Source organism: Herpailurus yagouaroundi, unplaced genomic scaffold (genome assembly GCF_014898765.1).
Source record: "Herpailurus yagouaroundi ecotype Mexico unplaced genomic scaffold, PumYag 100, whole genome shotgun sequence".
In the NCBI taxonomy this organism is placed as follows: Eukaryota; Metazoa; Chordata; class Mammalia; order Carnivora; family Felidae; genus Herpailurus; species Herpailurus yagouaroundi.
In genome coordinates, this window is record NW_024412391.1 from 11,231,143 (window position 1) to 11,253,532 (window position 22,390).

Below are 22,390 nucleotides of genomic sequence, written 5' to 3' on the forward strand. Positions count from 1 at the left end.
GTGAGATCAATTGCTAATTGTCTTAAAGTTTTTATTTAAAATTCCAGTGAACATCCAGTGAACATCAGTTTCAGCACTACTTCATATATCACCTAGTGCTCATCACAACAAGCGCACTCCTTAATCCCCATCACTTATTTCACCCTTCACCCTTCCCACCTCCCTTCTGGTAACCATCAGTTTATTCTCTGCAGTTAAGAGTCTGTGTCTTAGTTTGTATTTTTCTTTCCTCTCTTGGTCATTTCTTCTTTAAATTCTACATATGAGTGAAATCATATGGTATTTGTCTTTCTCTGACTCATTTTGCTCAGCATAATACTCTAACTCCATCCATGTTGTTGCAAATGGCAAGATTTCATTCTTTTTTATCGCTGAGTAATATTCCATTGTATGCACCCCATCTTTATCAATCAGTAGCCACTTAAGCTGTTTCCATAATTTGGCTGTTGTAGATAATGCTACTGTAAACATCGGGGTGCATGTATCCCTTTGAATTAGTGCATTTGTATCCTTTGGGTAAAAACCTAGTAGTGCAGTTGCTGGATCATAGGGTAGTTTCATTTTTAACTTTTTGAGGAACTTCCATACTGTTTTCCAGAGTGGCTGCCCCAGTTTGCATTCCCACCAACGGTGCAGAGGGGCTCCCCTTTCTCCACATCTTCACCAACACCTGTTTGTTTCTTGTGTTGTTGATTTTAGCCATTCTGACAGGTGTGAGGTGATATATCATTGTAGTTTTGATTTGCATTTCCCTGATGATCAGTGATGTTGGCCATCTGGATATCATCTTTGGAAGAATGTTCTTGTCTTCTGCCCATTTTTAATCAGATGATTCGTTTTTTGGTTTTTAAGCTTTGGAAGTTCTTTATATATTTTGGATACTAACCCTTTATCAGATAAGTCATTTGCAAATATCTTCTCCCATTCTGTAGGTTGCTTTTTAGTTTTGTTGATGGTTTCCTTCACTGTGAAGAAGGTTTTTATTTTGACGAAGTCCCAGTAGTTTATTTTTACTTTTGCCTAAGGAGACATCTGGGGAAAGAAGTTGCTATAGCCGATATCAGAGAAATTACTTACCATGTTCTGTCTTAGGATTTTTATAGTTTCAGGTCTCAAATTTAGGTCTTTCATCCATTTTTAATTTATTTTTATGTTATGGTATAAGAAAGTGGTCAGTTCCATGCTTTTGCACTTTGCTGTCCAGTTTTCCCACCGTCATTTGTTGAAGACATAGTCTTTTTCCCGTTGGATATTCTTTCCAGCTTTGTCAAAGCTTAATTGACCATATAGTTGTAGGTTCGTTTTTGGGTTTTCTGTTCTATTCCATTGATCTATGTGTCTGTTTTTGTGCCAGTACCATACTATTTTAGTTACTACAGCTTTGTACTGTAATTTGAAACCCAGAATTGTGATGCAGCTTTGTTTTTCCTTTTCAAGGGTGCTTTGGCTATTCGGGGTCTTTTGTGGCTCACAAACTGTTACCAGTTCATGATGGATAAGAAGGTTGGGCTAGAATAAATCAATCCAGCCTCCTTCATCAAGAGTATCTTGCGATGAAAAAACAAGTTAGCCGAACTGAGCACTGTACTTAGTGATGTAGAAAATATTCTGGACTCCTAACCATTTGCAGACTGGTACCAGGTTTAGAGACCACACTTTAAGTAGCCCTTGTATGAAATTTGTAAGCTCCGTTTTCTGTCGTACATACTGAGTGAGATTGTTATTAGAGGCAGTTTGCTGTAAATAGGAGCCCTCCAAGTCGTCTGGTGTCTTGATGTGCTTGAGGTCCTGATAAATTTGGAATTTTCTGGTGTTCACTCTTAGAGGGCGTTCAAAATCCAGCTTCAACAAACCAGTCAGTTGCAGCATTTCTAGCCATGTTACATGGAACCTGCAGGTGTTGGAAGACAAGAAATCTTTGTAAAATAAGGCACCAGGATTAATCCTAAGCTTATCATTTCATTGGCATAGACTGGAAAATGCTCTTTATAGCATTTCACTTGGGATTTTAAAATAAGTCCTGTTGAAGGAAGAGAGATAGAAAAATGAGTAAATGTATATAAAGCATTTTGCCACAGTGCCTAACACATAAGTGTTCAGTAAATAGTAGCTTTTATTTTAACTAAGACTGAGGAGGATTTTTAGCTTCATAGAGATAGCTTCAGTAAGATTTAGAAAAAATTGGGAAAGAAGGTTAGCATGTTTGTCTCTTAACACTTTATTGATAATTTTTTTAATTTACCCATAGCTGCATGTTATACACAATTACTGAATTTCTTTAGGTGTGTGGTTGTTACTGGTTTGGTGTTGGGTTTTTATTTTGGGAGAAGAGATATATATTAATAGTAATTTTTAGATACTACGCATTCTATTGATAGGAATAATGGGGTTCTCCCAAAGCCAAAACAAATGGAAATATTCTTAGTTACTGTAGAGGATCTAGAATCTGTTGTAGGATGTGCTCCCCAAAATTTCCAGTCACTATGTCTCCTCACTGTCCATCCCTCCCCCACACCCATGACAAGATTTTTTTAAGTACCTTTGAAAACTACTGGATAATTTCATCCCTCGGAGAATATTTTTGCTTACCGTATTCAAAACTGGTTGTCACAGGCTGCAACTATTGATTTACAGTTTGTTAAAGATTTGTGTAATTCCAATATTTTATTAGTTAGAACTCTTCATATTGCAAGTAACTAAACCCAGCTCAGATAGGCTGAAACAGTAAAGAGATCTTGTTGACTCACATCACTCTACCGTTGAGGCACATAGCCTCACCCTGGGCTTGAGCCACGTTCCCAGGATCTGATTTCTCTTTGCCTCTCAGCTCTGTTCCTCAGCATAGACTTAATTTAACGCCCTTGGCCTCGATATATCTGCTAAGCGTATAGTAAAAGAAACCGTAATATTACTATCTTGTGTATTTGAAAGTTGCTAAGAGTAAATCTTACAAGTTCTCATCACAAGAAAAAGACTAACTCATGTGATATTAACGAAACTTATTGTGATAATCAGTTTGTAATCTATGCATGTATCAAATCATTGTTATAACATTTGTATTAGTTTAAGGGATACATATGTCACTTATGCCCAAAAACTTAATTCGTAAGTCACAGTAAAAGATAAAACACACTTTCTTCCTCCCCCTTTCACTCTCCCTGATATTTTTCTACCCAGCTAAGGTTTTGTTCTCAGAAAATAAAAACCTCCATCGGATCCTTTTTAGCTTAGGCTGTATCTAATGTTTATTAAATGAGAGGCTCCTAATAAGCATGCTCTTTCTTCTTAGCCGTATCTCAAACTCTGTATTTCTTTCTGGTAAGTTTCTCTTTCCTCACAGGACAAACAAAAATACCCAGTTATGGTCATGCCAGAGAAGTCCTGAAACCCTTGTTCTGTATTCCTTATTCCCAAAGCATGGTGCTCCAGGTCCCTGAGACATGACTGTAAGATTCCATTGTTAAAGAATCTTCTGGCTTGATGTGTATATACGTTAGGCCCTAACATGGTTTCTTAGAAGGGTCTCTGGAATTATGTACTCTTCTGCTAAATTATTGGTTGTAAGTTGAGTTGTTTGACTTTTAACTAGCTTATTTATTTTTACTTGTAACTGTAATACTGTTATTTTATTTGTGTGTGAGTCTTGATTTTTGGAGCTAAGTGACATTCAGAGGTGGCTCTGTTGATGGCAGATCAATTGTACCCATGCAGAGCTATTTTAGATGAAAGCGTTTTTTTTACCTTTATGAAAGCAGCATAGGAAAATTTAGTTCTGCTTTTTCAAAATTACTTTTTTTATTATTGCATAATCTTTAATGGATACCCTATAGTTTTGTTAGCCCGATTTTTTTTTGGAAATTGATTGTGCTTTCAGAAATCCTTAGTTGCTAAAATAAGGCTATTCCAGTGCATTTTTTTTTGTTACGATCAATGCTTGTATTGTGAAATCTGGTTCTGCCTTTTATCAAAAGTTAGAATCCTTATGGATTATTACGAATTTGTGTTAAAAGTACTTAGTTTGAGAAGTTTACCAAATTGACGTTTTTAATTTATTATCCAGCTGGTATATCATTAGTATAGGAAAAAAAACAAAATAAAGTTAAAAACTCAGTGTGATCACAACTAATAGGGAAAAAAGAGAAAACCACTAAAACAAAAGAAAGGAGGGTTACTAGAATGATGTCAAATCAGTAAGTGATAGTATATCACATAGTTGGGACAAGTTTTCGTGTTTGGTTCTCCTTTAGTGCAGCGGAAGATGAAGTCTATGACACAAGTGGGAATTTAAAACATTTAATCCTTGATTGTCCATGCAGTAAAAGAAAAAACTTTTACAGGGATAGTTATGAGAAATGTAACACGTATATTTCTGTACGTAAAAGTTATTTGGCCTGATTTTTGAGCTAGAAATTTAAAAAGAAAGAAGAAGATCAATACATGTGGGACTTCCACTTCGAGATGGAGGCCTGAGCACATGCCACGGTATGAGGTTCATTAGAGAAGACATTGTAATGAATCCTTCAGACACAGAAAGCAGAGGGGATGGCACTGAGGAAAATAACATGCCCCGACACGAGCAAGAGAGTGTCATTGCAAAAGTAGGAACTGATCCAGGGTGGCTCCAAGCCTTGAAGTGGTTAGTACCCTGAGCAAGAAACAAGTGAAGACTGGATACACCATAAACCCAAAGAGAAAAACCGAGAGGCAAGAAGGATCGTAAGAAATTAGTATATGAAAAAATCTAAGTGAATATTAAAATAAAAAACAAACACTAAAGTTAAAAAAAGTAAGCTAGGAAAACAAAATGAGGTAGGGGCGCCTGGGTGGCTCAGTCAGTCAAGCATCCCACTTCGGCTCAGGTCATGATCTCATGGTTCATAGGTTTGAGCTCCGCGTCAGCCTCTGTGCTGACAGCTCAGCCTGGAGCCTGCTTTGGATTCTGTGTCTCCGTCTCTCTCTGCCCTTCCCCTACTCTCTTTCTCTCTCTCTCTCAAAAATAAATAAGTATTTTTAAAAATTTTTTTAAAAAGCTAAAACTACATAATTGCTGAATGGTAAGATGGTGATCAAAGTTCCTGGTACTTCCACAACATCCAGAGCACATGAAAAATACTATGCAAAACCGGTGAGAAGAGACAAGGGAAAAGAGACAGAACAGGTCAAAATGCAGGCTCGAGAAGCCTCCTGAGTAGCAGTAGCAGAGGAGGAAGAAGCCCAAGCAAGAGTGTGAAACACACATCCAGGATAGAGAAGTGGCAACCAACGAGCACAGCAGCAGTGAAGAGGCCAGACCTGATAAGACTTCTACCTGTTTTTATCAAAGCAAAACAGACTGTTTAAGTATATATCATTTTGAATTGTAATGATCTCAGTTGAATAAAGGTTTTTGGGTTTTGCCTTTAAAATCTTAAAAAGTGATACAAAAATATCCTGTGGTCCAGAGGTTGGCAGACTTTTTCTTAAAAAGTCATGTATGACTTTGAAGACCATGTGTTTTCTGGCCTAACTCTGCCACTCTAAAACTGCCATAGACAAACTAGAACAAATACTGAAATTTGTGTGGAATCACAGGAGACCCTGAATAGCCAAAGCTGGAGGCATCACAGTCTCTAATTTCAAGATACCTGCTACAAAGCTTTAATAAAACAGTATGGTGTTGGCACAGAAATACACACATTCTGTCCAGTGGACTAGAATAGAGCCCAGAAACAAACCCATGCTTAGTATGGTTAACCTTTGACATTGGCCTTAGCAACATTTTCTAAGGCAAGGAAAAGAAAAGAAAAATAGACTACTGGGACTATAGCAAAATAAGAAGCCTTTGCACAGTGAAAGACACTATTAACAAAATGAAAAGGCAACCTACTAAATGAGAGATTTACAAATGATACATTCAATAAGGGGTTAATATCCCAAATATATAAACCTACAGCTCAACACCAAAAAAAAAACAAAAAAACAAAAAAACAAAAAAAAACACTACACAAATAGACACTTTTCCAAAGAGCACATGTAAATGGCCAATAGACACATGAAAAGATGCTCAGCATCATGAATCATTAGAGAAATATAAATCAAACCCACAGTGAAATACTCCCTTAACACCAGCCAGAATGGCTAGTGTCAAAAAGACAAGGAACAACAAACGTCAAGGATGGGGGGGAAAGGTAGCCATCGTGCATTGTTGGTGGGAATGTAGATTGATATAGCCATTGTGGAAAACAGTGTAGAAGTTTCTTTAAAATTTTTTAAGTAGAACTACCATATAATACAGTAATTCCACTACTGGGTATTTATCCAAAGAAAACCAAAATACTAATACAAAAAGGTTTATGCACTCCTGTGTTTATTGCAGCAATTTAGAGTCCCTAGATTAATGGATAGAGGAGATACACACACACACACACACACACACACACACACACACACAGTGGAATATTACTCAGCCATGAAAAAGTATGCAGTCTTGCCATTTGTTACAGCATGGATGGCTCTAGAAGGTATTATGCTAAGTGAAGTCAGTCAGAGAAAGACAAATACCATACGATTTCACTTATAAGTGAACTTTTTTGCTAAAAAGCAAAACAAAAAAGCAGAAACAGTCATAATCACAGAGAACAAACTGGTAGTTGCCAGAGAGGAGGGAAAGAGGAGGATGGGCAAGGTGGACAAAAGGGAGTGGGAGGTATAGGCTTCCAATTAGGTAATGTGTAAGTCACAGGGATGAAAGGTGCCGCACAGGAATATAGTCAGTAGCGTCGTCATTGGGTTTTATGGTGACAGATGGTAGCTGCACTTGTGCTGAGATTCCATAATGTATAGAATTGTCCAATCACTGTTGTATATGTGAAACTAACATAACATTGTATGTCGACTGTAATTCTAAAAAGCTGTCCTAGACAGTACAGAAATGAACAAGCATGGCTGCATTCCAGTAAAACTTTACTTACAAAAGCCAGCATCTGGGTCACAGTTTGCTGACCGCTGTTCTAGCTCATGAATAGTTTGGAATTTATAGTGCACATCATGTTAAGGTTCTAGCCCTCAGTGGGAACATGACCCTTCCTAAGTGATGCAAGTTAAGAATGTAGCTGTCATTCTGGATGCTTTTTTCCAACTCTGCTAGTGCTCATTTGTTGAAAAGTTTTATCAACTAGTGTAACCAAACAAGAGCTTACAGGGCAATGATCTGGAATTTTCACTGTTTATTCCTGATTAAAATCTCATATGCCTGAGAAATAGCATCATTTCATGAACACATTAGTTAAAAGGTTAAGCATGAAATGATACTCGTGAATTAAAATATTAGCCAGTAGACTTTCGTTAAGTCCAAAGTTAATTTCTTTTTCACAGCTGTATTTTGATATACGTAAAATTGGTATCTTCTAGTTTGGTTAAAGATACAATTCTCTGAGAGAAATGTTTGCCTGCAGCAAACTCTCCGTTAGACATTTCCCATAATATTGTTATGGTATATAGTATCTGACATCTATCAACATTTCTACATTAATACTTACTAAAATTCCTTATAATTTATGTAATGCCTTATAATTTATATGTTCATAATTGGATTTTAAGAAGTATCCTTGTTTCCTAATCCTAGAGAAAACCATTTCGAAATAAACCAATGTGGGGGAAAGGGAAATATTTAAATGTTTGCTTGTATACCTCATTTAAAGGTGTTAAGTTTGGGGCGCCTGGATGGCTCAGTTGGTTAAGCATCCAACTTTGGCTGGGGTCATGATCTCACGGTTCATGAGTTCAAGCCCCGCATCAGGCTCTGTGCAGACAGCTCAGAGCCTGGAGCCTGCTTCAGATTCTGTGTGTGTGTGTGTGTGTGTCTCTCTCTCTGCTCTCGCTCTCTCTCTTTCTCCCTCTCTCAAAAATAAACATTCAAGAAAGAAAAACATGTTAAGTTTGCTACAATGTAGAATGTAGACAGATAAGCTATGTCATTTACTCTGGTGTGTTCATATTGTCCTCATGTAAGTATATGCTATTACTAAAAATGACCAACTTCCTGTGAGAACAAGAATTCTTTTAAAGAGAAAAAGTTGTACCCTAGCATGTGAGAATGAAAATCTTGTGAATTGAAAACTTAGCAAAAGTTTTATTTATTTAAAAAAAATTTTTTTTAAGGTTTATTTATTTTTGAGACAGAGAGAGACAGAGCATGAACGGGGGAGGGTCAGAGAGAGAGGGAGACACAGAATCTGAAACAGGCTCCAGGCTCTGAGTGGTCAGCACAGTGCCCGACGCGGGGCTCGAACTCACGGACCGCGGGATCATGACCTTAGCCGAAGTCGGCCGCTTAACCGACCAAGCCACCCAGGCGCCCCTAGCGAAAGTTTTAAAACACTAATTACTGTTTTATTCCTAGATTACAAACCTACAGCATACTTAAATTATTATTATAAACTGTCATTTGTTATTAGTGATATTTAGCACATTAAGCTATAACTGAAAGGAGGAAATCCAAAGAAAATTTGGCTTTGTTTTCCATTATTTCTCGGCTTCACATTGTGTCAAAGAAGTTACCTCCTTAGCAAGTCTACTGTCCTTAGCAAGTCTACCTCCTTAGCAAGTCTACAACAAAATAGGTAACCGCTAATTGTGCGACACCAATTTTAGTGACTCATAGCTGTGTAAAGACCACTCTCGAAGTTACTTGCTTCTCTTTGAGTAGGATAAATGAGTGAGGTACAGACACAAAGGTTTGCTCAGCTACCTTTCCTTTTATTAAAAGGAAGTCAAACTACTAATGTTTTACATAAAGTATGTCTTAGAGTAAAAAATACTAAAACTCGGTCTACGAAAATTTAGAACATTGATGTCTTTACTGAACATATTTGTGTTCTATTTAAATACCAAGCAGCCAGTTAATGATAAAAACTGAATACCCCCCTCAAATGCCAGCATTGTCAAATCCTCCAAGTGTCTGTGGTACTGATTTTTGCCGCTTGAACTGAGAATTAAATGTGTAAGATACAAAGATTGGGAAGTCACCTTTCTCAGCATAAACAAATATGTACTTGCAGTTAGAACCCTTTTTCGCTCTGATTACTCACTGCCCCATCCCCAGAAAAACCTAGACAGCTTTACATATGCTCAAGCGAGGATTTTATGATTGCTCGGAACCCCCAAGTTCTGTTCCATCTAACTTAGGCAGGTTTGGTTTTAAAAGCATTTCAGGACCAGTGACCCTCACTGAACTCAGCCATGCCTTTCTGAATTACTTTAAAAACAAACTGCATTGTCAGAATTGATCCAGCTCTGAATTTCACCACTTAAATCACGGAGAGACCAGTTGTTACACTGTTGCCCAAATCCCCTACACAAATGTACCCGTTGTAAGCTTATTGTTTTAAACCATTTAGATCTTTCAGCCTGGCGTCGTTAGGAAGTAGTTCTGGTCAGTGACCTACTTACCGGGTGCCTTGGTGCCACACACACCACCCCCAAGTTGAGTTCTCAGTTCTGCCTCATAATCACTTTGTGGTTTTGAGCAAGTTCCTTCACATGTAATCCTAAACTTGCTCTTCTGCAGCACAGAGCCAGTAGAGTAGTCCCCCGCCCACCTCATCCAGAGTTTTGCTTTTCATGGTTTTAGTCACCCTCGTCCAGCCACAGTCCGGATTCAGGTGATCCTCCTTCTGACTGTCCTCAGAAGGTCGTTCGTAGCCGAACGCCGTGCGGCCGTGCCCGCGTCGTTCACCCCGTTCATTACATCTCCCGAGGCATCTGATCATCTCCCATCACCACACTTAAAGGGACCACCTGCACCTCTTCCTTTCCCTTGAACACTTAGAGGCCAGCATAGGCTGACTGATTGGCCCACTTCAATACTGTTGTGTTTCAGGGGGCAGGGAGGCCGGAGGATCGGGAGAGAGGGTAACAGCCAGTCGGTGAACAGTCAGAATACACGTAAGGTCATCTGTCGATAAGTTTGCCATCTCACAGGGTCACAGTGCATGTGTGCCAAAACAGTTACAGTGGGAACGAAGATCACTGATGCCAGATCCCCAAAACAGAAGAAATGAAAAAGTTTCACATACTGTAAGAATTACCAAAATGTGACACAGAGACAGGAAATGAGCAAACGCTGTTAGAAGAGTGGCACTCATAGACTTGCTTGACCCACGGTTCCCACGAGCCTTTACTTTGTTAAAAAACAAGAACGCTGTATCTACAAAGCACAATGAAGCAGAACACATTAAATTGAGGTGTGCCTGTATTTACCATGCTGACTTATGTTTGCATACGCGATCCTTTCCTTTGTCCTCTCCAGATTATGAACATATGCAGAGAACCAGCCTCTTGTTCTCTTTAACGCCCCAGGATAGGAGTTGACAGTTTCTGCAAAGGACCAAAAATAAATACTTGAGGCTTTGCAGACCATACGGTGTCTGTTACAGCTACCCAGCTCTGCGGTTGTAGCACAAAAGCAGCCATAAGCAACATGTTAAAAAATAATAATAATAAGCATGACTGTGTTCTAGTAAAACTGTATCAAAACGATGTCCAGTAATTCACAGAAACTTTTTGAATGTTTGTTGAATAGACTTAGGAATTGGTTATCTCTGCAAATGTTCTTTAGCTTGAAAGGGTTCAACAGATGACACACTGTATCTATAGTTGTACAGCGTTCTTCATTTCGCTGTAGCAGGAGACACAGAAATGTTGAGAATACCTAAAGTTAATAAATTGTAGACTCTGGGTCTCATCCTAACCTTTTTAGGAGAAAAGCCATAGGTCATTTTTTTTTTTTTTTTAGTTTATTTATTTTGAAAGAGAGAGTGAGGGAATGGCAGAGAGGGAGAGAGAGTCCCAAACAGGGCTCAAACCCACAAACCGTGAGATCATGACCTGAGCCGAAATCAAGAGCCAAACACTCAACCAGGTGAGCCACGCAGGCACCCCAGCCCTCGATCATTTTTAACTAAAGCTGGCACGGAATACAAGATGTGGAGTCAGAAAGCTCTAGTTACCATAACTTGCTGACTGACTTTGGGGAAGTTTCTTAACCTCTCTGATCTTAAATTAAATCTCTATTAAAAAGATAACAGTGCCTACTTTACAGGGCTGCTGTGAGGATAAAATGAGATGATATATATGTAGTATTAGGTTAAAAACTCAAAACTGCTACAAAATTTAAGAAACCTAACATTCACTGTGTTGAGTATTGTATTAGGTTTTTGGGGTGCCCAGAAATATTCTTTACTGTGGTACCTGTATCAATATGTAAATTAAATGCACGGTTAAATCCTGTACCAGTAAATAACATTATACGACATGTGTAAATGTAGGTATTTGAATAATTTTTTAAATGTTACTGTTTTTAGTAGATTCCAGAATTGAATTGTGTAAGTTCTCTAGTAATGGTAATATTTAAATGTGTATTCCAACAGTTGAAAGTTCCCAGGTTCTGAGCATCTTATCATACTACAGTGTAACTATGAACAGATGCCCCAAATCATGAGATAATTCTTGAGAAGCAGTATCTCAAGACAGTTCTAAAATGTGTATGAATTGACCGATTCAAAATAAGGAATTTACAGTATTCTAACACAGTGACTGGCTTTGGTGCATATATACACAAGATGGTAAAAAAGGTAGTTTTTCCTTTGAATGTGGTGAATATATGTGATCACTGAGGGTGATTGATGTTACTAATACTCGTTTGCACTGTGACCCACATGTAAATTTTTGTTGAGCATCTGCTGTATCCCAGGCGTCATCCTACGTGGTAAGGGTACAGAGATGAATATGACAAGACCCCCGCCCTCATGGAGCCCCACCTAATTTGGGGGGGACAGGTCTGTTAACCTAATTAACAGACTGGTAAGAGCCTTAAAAGAAATGGAGTCCAGCTATAACCAAAACTACCACGGTGATTTCAACAAGAAAATGACTCATAACAAGATGTCTGAAGGGATGCAGTCCGAGGCTGGGCATCAATGTCCCACACTCCCTTCTCCTCCATCTTCCCTGTCTTAGGGTCACAAGAGGACTGCTGAACCTCTAGGCATTGAGTCTGTGTTTTGGATGGGAGCGGGAGAAGAGAGCTAAGGACTCTTTGCTTTTCAGGAAAGCCCTCCATAGGGGAGACCGAATTGGTGTCAGATGGCCCTGTGTAGCTCTGAGGGAGTCTGGGGATTCAGGATTCAGTTTCTCTCCTACCTCTGTAGCAGAGGAAAGCCAGGAAGAAGGGGGTGCACTGGACACCAGCTGAGCCAAGCCCCAGTATCTACTTTGAAGTAGAATCAGCAAGTGCCAGAGGTATACAGGGGAGGGGAGAGCCAACTGCCTGGGAAATTCGGGTCTTCACAGAGAATGGAACAGTTGAGTAAGTTCAACTCGGGTGGTGAAAGGGGGAGGACAAAGCCCTTTTTTGTTCCTTTTTGAATTTTGAGAGTCCTTATGAGACCTGTAATATCAGATAAAAGGAAACATGCTATATTCATTCAGGCATTCATTTTGTGTTTGATTCTAATGAACTTTCTATCTAGAAGTGAGTTGACTGTCCATACCACGGTTGCTGAATTTTTATGTTTTTAGCTAGCTACCTTGTAGACTATTCTATTCAAGGACAGAGATAGCAGAACTTTTTTTTTTTTTTTTTTTTTTTTACAATCCCTGTATTCTACAATTTACTATCAAGTAATACTTGATTATCTAAGCCTGTGACTTTTCAAGATCAAGAAGTTACTTGTAATGTCTTAAAGCTTTTACTCCCTAGAATGGTAAACGGCCTGCCTGTGTACTTGGGCCACTTGGCCATAACGACCATTTCCTTCTTCAGGAAACGTTAGTCACCTGAATCCTGCTCTAAATATAGGCAGATGAGCCTAGTCCTGATTCTCTAATCAGATATCAGAACTGAAGGGTCTCCAGTGTTGAAATTACCTGAAGATAATTAAACATTTTATATATTATGCCTAATGAGCAACCTGTTCACAGTGGCAGTACTTTGTTGATCTGCTTATAGTAATTTGTAACGAATAATTTTGTTTCTTCCATTCCCTTAGTGTGTATGTGTATTCCCTATCTTTATCAATTAATTTAATAAACGTTTATTGACCGCCTGTTACTGATCCTCTGTAAGGCCTTGGGAATCCCAAGACTTACAAGCTTGGTTCCTGCTTCAACGTATTTAGTCTAGTAGGGGGAGAGAAAGACCTAAAACAAGCGCATTGAAGTGTTGTGACTGCTGTGGCAGGAATTTATATGTGACATAGTAGGGATCTGAAGGCAGAAGAGGTCAAGTGTGGTCCTAGGGGTCAAGGGGATAGTGTGTTTTGAGTAAGAGTGCCATTACAACTTCAGGCACCATGATTCATAAAGCACCTGTCATGTAATTTATAAAAAGCATTTGACACTTGAGCTGAATCTTAGACACTTTTGTCCGGGAATCTAATAGAGAAGTGGGGTACCATTCTAAAGAGAAGCAACAATGTGAGAAAAGTCACAGGGACACAGAGAGACCCTGCAACGTTAGGGTAAGGTAAAAAAAAAAAAAAAAAAAAAAAAAGCTCACAGCTACAGCATTCACTATAAAGGATTTAACAAGAAATAGGACTAGAGAGGTCAGTAGTGAGCAGATTATGTCTTGTGTCATACTATTTATTTTCATTCTCTTCTTTGAGGATGCCATTAAGACTTTTTTGGTAGGTGAGTAGTCGTGTGATCAGACTTGGATTTTAACGAACATCACCCAAACAGATGTATGGAGTCTGAATTAAAATGGTATAAGAAGTGAAAAAAGGAAATTATTGAATGTCGTGGCTGCAAGGACATATGAGAAATGTTAAGAATAGTCTCCTCTAAAGACTTGGTCAATTTATGGAAAGAGCCTAAATGTCCATCAACTGATGAATGGATAAAGAAATTGTGGTTTATATACACAATGGAGTACTATGTGGCAATGAGAAAGAATGAAATATGGCCCTTTGTAGCAATGTGGATGGAACTGGAGAGTGTGATGCTAAGTGAAATAAGCCATACAGAGCAAAACAGATACCATATGTTTTCACTCTTATGTGGATCCTGAGAAACTTAACAGAAACCCATGGGGGAGGGGAAGGAAAAAAAAAAAAAAGAGAGGTTAGAGTGGGAGAGAGCCAAAGCATAAGAGACTCTTAAAAACTGAGAACAGGGGTGCCTGCGTGGTTCAGTCGGTTGGGCTGCCGACTTCGGCTCAGGTCATGATCTCGTGGTCCGTGAGTTCGAGCCCCACGTCGGGCTCTCTGCTGACAGCCCAGAGCCTGGAGCCTGTTTCAGATTCTGTGTCTCCCTCTCTCTGACCCTCCCCCGTTCATGCTCTGTCTCTCTCTGTCTCAAAAATAAATAAACGTTAAAAAAAAAATTTAAAAACTGAGAACAAACTGAGGGTTGATGGGGGGGGGAGGGTGGGTGATGGGTATTGAGGAGGGCACCTTTTGGGATGACAACTGGGTGTTGTATGGAAACCAATTTGACAATAAATTTCATATATTGAAAAAACAAAAAAAAAAGACTTGGTGATTGATGACATGCGAAGCAGCAAGAACTATATGGAGTCCGCACATTTTCCAGAAGATGATGGTGGTCTTTATCATTATAAAAAATACTGAAAAAGGGACAAGTCTGTAGGAAAAGATTAATTATGGTGGAGACAAATGTAGAGGTGAGCTTCAACCAGATGATGAGGACAATAACATGGGAAAAGGGACCTACATCCTTAAATGATCTTACAGGATAGAATGATCCTACCAACTTTGATACTCTTAGCACTAGACTGTCTGAGAGAATAAAAGTAATTTACATTGTTAAAACTTACGTAAAACCCAAAGTGATCTACCCAGCGCAACCCCAAAATCCAGTGGTACGTTCACAGATACAGAACAATCCCAGACTTTATATGTAGAACGACAAAAGACTCCCAATAGCCAAAGCACTCTTGAGAAGGAAGAATAAAGCTGGAGGCCTCACACTTCGTGATCAAAACATTATAAAGCTTATAGAATTTAAAACAGTAATGTGTTAGCATAAAAATTGATTCACAGATCAGTGCAACAGAATAGAGCGCCCAGAAATAAACCCGTACCTATATGGTCAATAATTTACAACACAGGAGCCGAGAATATACAGTGTGGAAATGGCAGTCTCTTCAATAAATGGTGCTGGGAAAACCAAACAGTCACATGAAGAAGAATGAAACTGGACAACCATCTTACACCTTGCACAAAAACCAACTAAAAATGGATTGAGACCTGAAATCATAAAACATCTAGAAGAGAACACAGGGGTTAGTAATCTCCTTGACATTTGCGTTGGCAGTGATTTTTTGGATTTGACACCAAAAGCAGAGACGACAAAGCAAAAATAAATGCATGGGATTGCAGCAATCAAAAAGGCATCCATACAGCAAAGGAAATTAAGAAAATGAAAAGGCAGCCTATGGAAAGAGAAAATATTTGCTGATCATGTATATAAGGGGTTAATATCCAAAACATTATACAGAATTCCCATAACTCAACAGAAGAAAAAAAATCTGAATAAAGTACAGATAGAGGACCTGAACATTTTCCCAAAGATGCCACACATGCCAGCAGGTACATGTAAAGTTGCTTTACTAGTCATCAGGGAAACGCAAATCAAAGCCGCAATGAGATACCACCTCTCACCTGTTAGAATGGCTGTCATCAAGAAGGTAAGACAACAAGCGTTAGCAAGGATATGAAGAAAAGGGAGCCCTTGCATACCGTTTGTAAGAACGTAAATGGGTGTAACCACTATGGAAAAGAGTATGGGAGTTCCTCAAAAAAATTAAAAATAGAACTACCGCATGATCCAGCAATTCTGCTGCTGGGTATGTATCTGAAGGCAGTGAAATCACCATCTTGAAAAGATACCCACAACCCCTGTGTTCAGTGCAGCATTGTTGACAGTAGCCAAGACATGGAAACAACCTGAGTGTCCATCGAGAAATAAATGGATAAAGAAAATGTGATCTGTAATGCACGCACACAGGAATATTATTATTCAGCCATTAAAGGAAAGTCTGCCATTTGCGGCAACATAAATGGACCTTCAGGGCATTATGCTAAGTGAAATAAGTCAGACCATAGTGTAGAGAGAGAACCAATACTTTATAATGTCACGTGTATGTGGAATCTTTAAAGAAACAAAATACTGTGCTCATAGGTGCATAGAACAGACCGGTGGTTGCCAGAAGTGGGACGTTTGGGGCAGTGGGCGAAATGGGTGAAGGTCGTCCTAAGATACAAACTTAACGGTTGAAAGATAAAGAGTCCTGGGGATGTAATATACATCACGGTGACTATAAAGGCTAAAAAAGAAACTTTTTACAGAACAGAATATAAAAGCTCGTCTTGACAAAATAAAAAAGCTGGCAAGTTAAGAGATAGAAGGAGTGATGGGAAGGCAGAGAATCTTACAGAGGGATGAGATACTGTCAGAACTGATGGAACAAGAAATAAAGGCTTAAATAAGTGTCATTGGTCACACCTGGGTGACTCAACTAGTTAGACTCTTGACTTTGGCTCAGGTCATGATCTCAGTTTTGAGATCAAGCCCCGTGTGGGGCTCCATGCTGAGCGTGGAGCCCGCTTGAAAGTCTCTCCCTCTGCCCCTCCTCCCCCAACCCCCACGCGCACACATGTGCACACTCTCAAAAAAATAAGAGTTATAAAAAGTTAAAAATGTCATTTAAATTTATGAAGAAAGAGAAATTGGTGTTTTAAATACAAGAAATTGGGAGAGTCTGGAGAAGAAGGTGGTGGTGAGCTAAAGCCTCACCCATGTAGCAGGAAGTAAGAAGGTAGTATCTAAAGTTAATAATGCAAATAGTACCCTGAGTATATTGAGAGCTACGAAAATCATCACTAGAATTAAAAACAAATGATTAAAAACAGTTTCTTCAAATCAAATACACCAATTTATGTAAGTTTTTTAGTAACTGCATTAAGTACTAAAAAAATTTTTTAATTTTCGTATCCACGTTGACAAAACTGGTTCATCTTTTTCAGAACTGGTTTGACTTTGTTAAATTTATTCCTAAGTATTTTTTTTTCTTTTTGATGCTATTATAAATGGAACTGTTTTCTCGATTTCATTTTTGAAATTTGAATAGTCAACCTTTTATCTTATGAAATGCCCATCTTTGTAATAATACTGGTTAATTTTAAAGTTTTTGTTGTCTGATATGTAGTCACTCTAGTTCTTCTAGGGTTCCTCATTTATGTTTAAAAGACATACGGTTTTAGCATATGCTTATTTTTAGAACAAAAGTGTAGACAAACAGTAAAATGTTAACAAAAGTGTCTTACAGACTTATGAGTTTTTTGGGTTTTTGTATATTCTGAGTTCTGTGATGAGTCAAAATTAGGGGGGGGAAGTGACTTCGGTGAGTCAGCTAGATTTTTTTTGTTGTTGCAAATGGCAGAAATTAACAGGTAGATATCAGGCATTTTTTAAGACTAGTCCAGAACCAACAGGAAAGCTGCAGGACCAGGCTCCCCGGGGCCGGAAGATGGCAGGAAGTCCTCAGTGGTCTCTTTCGGGTTATGCCACCCAAGAAGTGAGCTCTTTTTATTCTCTCTTTTGATCTCCAGTCAAGATTCAGAATTCAGAAGTGAGAGTCCTGCGTGTGTCAGGTAAATCTTTGACACTCCACGGTGAGGAAAGTACATGGCACCTTGAGTTACATAGTCCCAGGACTCCACACAGTGGGGACACAGGATTCCCCAAAATGAAATCCGGATGCTGTTTTCAGAAGAAGGGAAATGAACTCTGGCCGCTAAAATGCAACAGATGTTCGCTATAATATTTAACTTTTTGTTAGTGCCCGATTATAGTTTATAATGCTAATCATGAAAGCAGCTGGGAAGGGAGACGGTTTGAACAGAGCGGTCCCAATTACTGCCGCACAACCTGTGGAGGACTTACCCCATCGAAGTTCTCACCCACACGTTTCTCTCCCGGTTGACTAGGAGTTCAGCTGTGTTCCGCCAAGCGGTTAAGTTCAATTACAAAATGAGGAAACAGAACTGTTACAAGCGTATTGGGGAGGACTTTACAACAATTTAACTAACACTTCCTAGAATGCCATCTCCTTCTTGGCTTACCTAATCAACTTGTGCTGATTCATCGAGACTCCGCTCAAGCATTACCTCCTCCAAGAAACCTTTTTCCCTTACATCCTCCTAGCACATCCCATTGTGGTTAACAGATCACTCTTATTCTTGTCCCCTCTGTCACAGTGGTTCATGTGTCTGTCTCCCACTAGTCAGACTGCCAGACTATCTTGGTTTTCTTTGATTCTCCTGCTCCTCACAAAGTGTCTACACATTCCCTAAATATTTGTTGAATGAGTGAGTGGCTGTCCGAGCAAAGGGGGAAGGCATCTTGTATAGAACCCAAGATGTATAACGACATGATGAGGGGGCCCTACGACTAGAGCAGTGAGACATAAATGGGAGAAGAGACCCCTGGGCTTGACTAGAGTTGGTCTCTAAGTGACCATTTCTACCAAGTTTAGAGGATTCTGTAGGTCTTACAGAGGAACAGTGGACATTTGGCAGGAGGAGAAAGGTGAGACGCTAGAGGCTGGTTGATGACTAAACACTGGTTGGGGCTGTAACTAGCGAGGAGAACCCCTGGATGGTGGAATATTGGGGTCTCGGGGAGTTTAACAAGTTCCGACCTGGCTTGGGAGCTAATTCACCCCCCAGGTGATTGGCACTTTTGTAGGTATTGGGAACCCAGCGGTAACGAATACAGATGGATTCACCCTCCCACGGAGCTTCATTCTAGTAAAGCAGCTAAAACAACAGACACAAAGGTGTGTGTGTGTGTGTGTGTGTGTGTGTGTGTGTGTGTAGTCTCAAAACTGAAATGCCATGTTGCAAGTGAAATATTCCAGAGCCACACTCTCCAGGTAAAGCTTTGGCGCAGGCTGGAGAGGATTTCCCTAGGGTACACAAGGGACCTCTTCCGTAGCCCACATAGCAGTCATTTACTGCTCAGTTTTTGTAAACGTAATGACCAATATTACACAGTGTTCTTTAGGATTGTGTCTAAAATAAATGCTTTGTAAGCTCTGGATTTTAGAAATGTGCCATATTCATGCACTCTCCACAAGTGTTACAAAGAAAAACAATTTTGTCACAGTAATACTTTCTTCTTTAGCGAAAGTGATTCCCCCATTTTTGTTTTTGTTTGAGAGAGAGAGAGAGAGAGAGAAAGAGAATAAGCAAGGGGGGAGGGGGCAGGGCAGAGGATCCAAAGCAAGGTCTGCACTCCCTTCAGAGAGCCCAACTTGGGGCTCGAACTCAGAAACCATGAGATCATGACTTAAGCCGAAGTCAGCTGCTTCACCGACTGGGCCACCCAGCTCCCCTCCCCACTGTTGTATATTTATAGACAGAGATGATCTTTTAAAGCTTAATGGGTGCATGGTAGTATAAAATGAAAGGCAGTCATTGCCTGTTCTTGGCAAGTTGTGTTTGTAATTACAGTTCGTAGTGCCCAAAAAATAATTTGGTATTTTTACCACTTAATCTTACACCCTACCCAACCACCGGCCCCCCCCCCGGCCCCCCGGGGGTTCTTCAGTAGAAGGCACTCCATTAGTTTGGGGATTATTAATTCTGGACATAAACATTAGCCTGTGCAGGTAATGGAGTTCTCTTCTGTCACGGTGCACTCATTTAGAATTAACGCTCTTGCCTCTCTTTTCAGGGTGCTGATAAGTCTGTGAAAGGTCCAGATGGACTAACTGCCTTTGAAGCCACTGACAACCAGGCAATCAAAGCTCTTCTTCAGTGATGGACGGATGGGCTGACAGCTCTGGAAGAAGGGCTCTCCTGTGGCCTCACACTGCTGCCTGTCTGTCTGTCACTCTCTATCTGCCAGCTTCTTCAGCTAAATACTTTACGAGGGGTGAGGGGAGAGAGAAATTCATAACAAATCAGACTACCAGAAAAAAACATGTTTTGGAAGAGAGGAGAAAACCGTGATCAGGCTTTTACTCGGATTCCTGATCAAGTCCGTCTCTTTTCCATTTCCAACAAAATATACCGCTCATTCCCAAGGGAGAGCCAAGACAAAATACGCCAGTAACATTTGACCTTTTCAGCTCCCTAGCTAGTTTATTCATTAGGTTGTGTCGAGGGTCTGACTATCCCAAGGCCAGCTCTCCGTGTGTGCAGCCCTAACTGTGCGAGCAGCGGCGGCTGCTGTGACGTAACTCTGGGTGCTGAGATCAGCAATCGGCTCTAGCCTTCTGCCTTAAGACGCACTCTCCTGGGGGCCTCCTGGCGGAGTTCAGAGCGCTGCCCGTGGTCGGCGACCAAATCTTCCCTCGGCGACTTTCAGCTTTACGTGGGAGCTCAGTTAAGGTGAGGGGGCACACTCCTAAATTGCTGGATGACTCAACTTTGGATTTCCTCTCCCCTTTCACATGGGTGTCATGTGTCTTTAGATAAAACTGACTAGTTTTATTTATAAAATCTTAAATTTTGGAAGCCTAAAGGAGAAATCATTCCAGTGTGCATATTTTTTTTTTCTCCTCTAGATTCAGACGTTTTTAGAGCATTCAAACACTTTCAAACTCCTGCTGGTAGTAAAAGGGGATTTAAATTTAGAGTCATAGCCATAGCCTGTGAGTGTCATGCAGAGAACAGTTGTCTTAGTACCTACGGATTTTCTTCATTTGCTCTTTGAATGGATTGGCCTCGGTTATGTTTGGAGAATCAAGGAACATTCTTTGGAAATCCTCTCTCAGACCCACCTTGGATGCTGATTGCTCACTGCACCAAAGCTGTCACTGGGGTGAGATTTACAATCTGGACAAGTTGAGCCCCGTCCCTTCAAAAATACGCTTGTTACCAGGTTTCCCCAAGTTGTCGATAGGCTTCTGCTGAACATCTGCCAACCCACCTACATGATCTATTTTTGTTTTCTAAACCATTCATCACATTAAGTGTGACATCTGCAAAATGTATTCCGTGTTCTTAAAATGCAGTGCCCTAAAATGGGTGTTAAGACCTGCAGGAAGTATTCCGACACATGTTCCAAGGTTTATTCCATGAGCAGTGCAAGTAATTAAAACATATACCCTTAAATTTGCTATCCTGCATTTAAAGTATTGATTCCTTTGACTTGCCATCCATAAAAGCTTGCTAAAAATGTTAGGGTTTTTTCCTTAGCCAAATCATGCAATAATTGAATGTACCTCAAATTTTTAAAGGGGGGGGTTGGGTTAGGGACTTCTATTCAGATTGTGGATAACAAAGAATTCATGATGATTTTTTAAGGTAATGTAGCATTCTAAAACAGGGTTAAACTACTATCAAGAATAGCCAGCTAATAAATCTTACTGATCGATTGCTGATTGGTTTGTTAGGGTGTGGATTTATGGGTGTGTGTGGGGGGGGGTGTGTGTGTGGGTGTGTGTGCGTGCGCTCTCGTGCATGCACGTGCATGCGTGCGTGTGTATTTTTCCCCCGTGGACTTTTTTTTAATCCTGTGGCTTTTATGCTTACAACTAACCTAACCCTGTAATTTTCCTGCATCCAAGAAAACAATCACAAACAAAATGGTGGTTTAAATACTTTGATATATTTGGCTAATTCTCCACTCTTAACGCAGCCTATTCGCGTTGGAGTCAAAGTCAGTAAACAGTACTTTATAACATCACTGAGCAGAAACAGACCTATCCTCATTGAAGATGGAGGGCACTTTATCAGTTGGTAGCAACAAGGTGTTTTGGTATCTTTGTTTTCACCTCTTGGCAGAATGCTATGGAAAGGCTTGGATTTTACCCTCTAGAATTTTCACCTTTCCTTTCAAACCTGTGGTAGTTGGCTGTTGCAGAGAGTGCACTGTCCTATCGTTCCTAAACCTGGTCAGCTCTCTCCCGTCATCAGGTGTGGAGACCATGTGCTTCTTTGTACAGTTGAGCCTGCGTTTCTTGTAGTGCAGTAGAGGCTACCCCGCCTTCCCTCTTCTTTCTCAGCCATTTCAGAAGCCCCATGGTTTTGGAGCAATTGCTTGAGAAATAACATAAACATAGAATAGACTGGCCAAGATGGTTGACCATTTTTTTTAACTAGTTTATTTATAATGTATTTCTGAACCACTTGGCAGAGAAATTCACAACACTTAATGTTCATTTTTTGAGTAAAGGAAGCTAAAATCATGTCTGCTTTTTGGTACTACATGCATTAGTAGAAGGTTAAGTTTTGTTCTCCACTGAATATTTAACATCTCAAGAAAAACCTTGCATGTTCTGTAGTTTTGTATGGAGTCATTTTGTATGCACTAGATCAAGTAAAAACAGGTGGTGTGCCTGTTCACGGTAGTGTACTAACAAATTCGCCCTCGC

General features: G+C 39.8%; 1 protein-coding gene and 1 long non-coding RNA gene across 2 annotated transcripts in view; one reads left to right on the plus strand and one right to left on the minus strand.

Annotated features, from left to right (window-relative positions):
- The window catches only part of MTPN (myotrophin), a 59,224-nt gene extending 37,160 nt beyond the window's left edge, over window positions 1–22,064 (plus strand). The window contains exon 4 of the mRNA XM_040471870.1: window positions 19,744–22,064. Coding sequence (XP_040327804.1) covers window positions 19,744–19,830 — 87 coding nt within the window. The 3' untranslated portion in view covers window positions 19,831–22,064. The remainder of the gene's footprint in view (window positions 1–19,743) is intronic.
- Window positions 1,308–9,553, minus strand: LOC121028282 (uncharacterized). The gene is made up of 2 exons (XR_005789154.1): window positions 9,430–9,553; window positions 1,308–1,891 (listed from the first exon to the last, which is right to left on the minus strand). It is a non-coding gene; the product is annotated as an uncharacterized LOC121028282 (long non-coding RNA).
- Window positions 22,065–22,390: the final 326 nt, after the last annotated feature.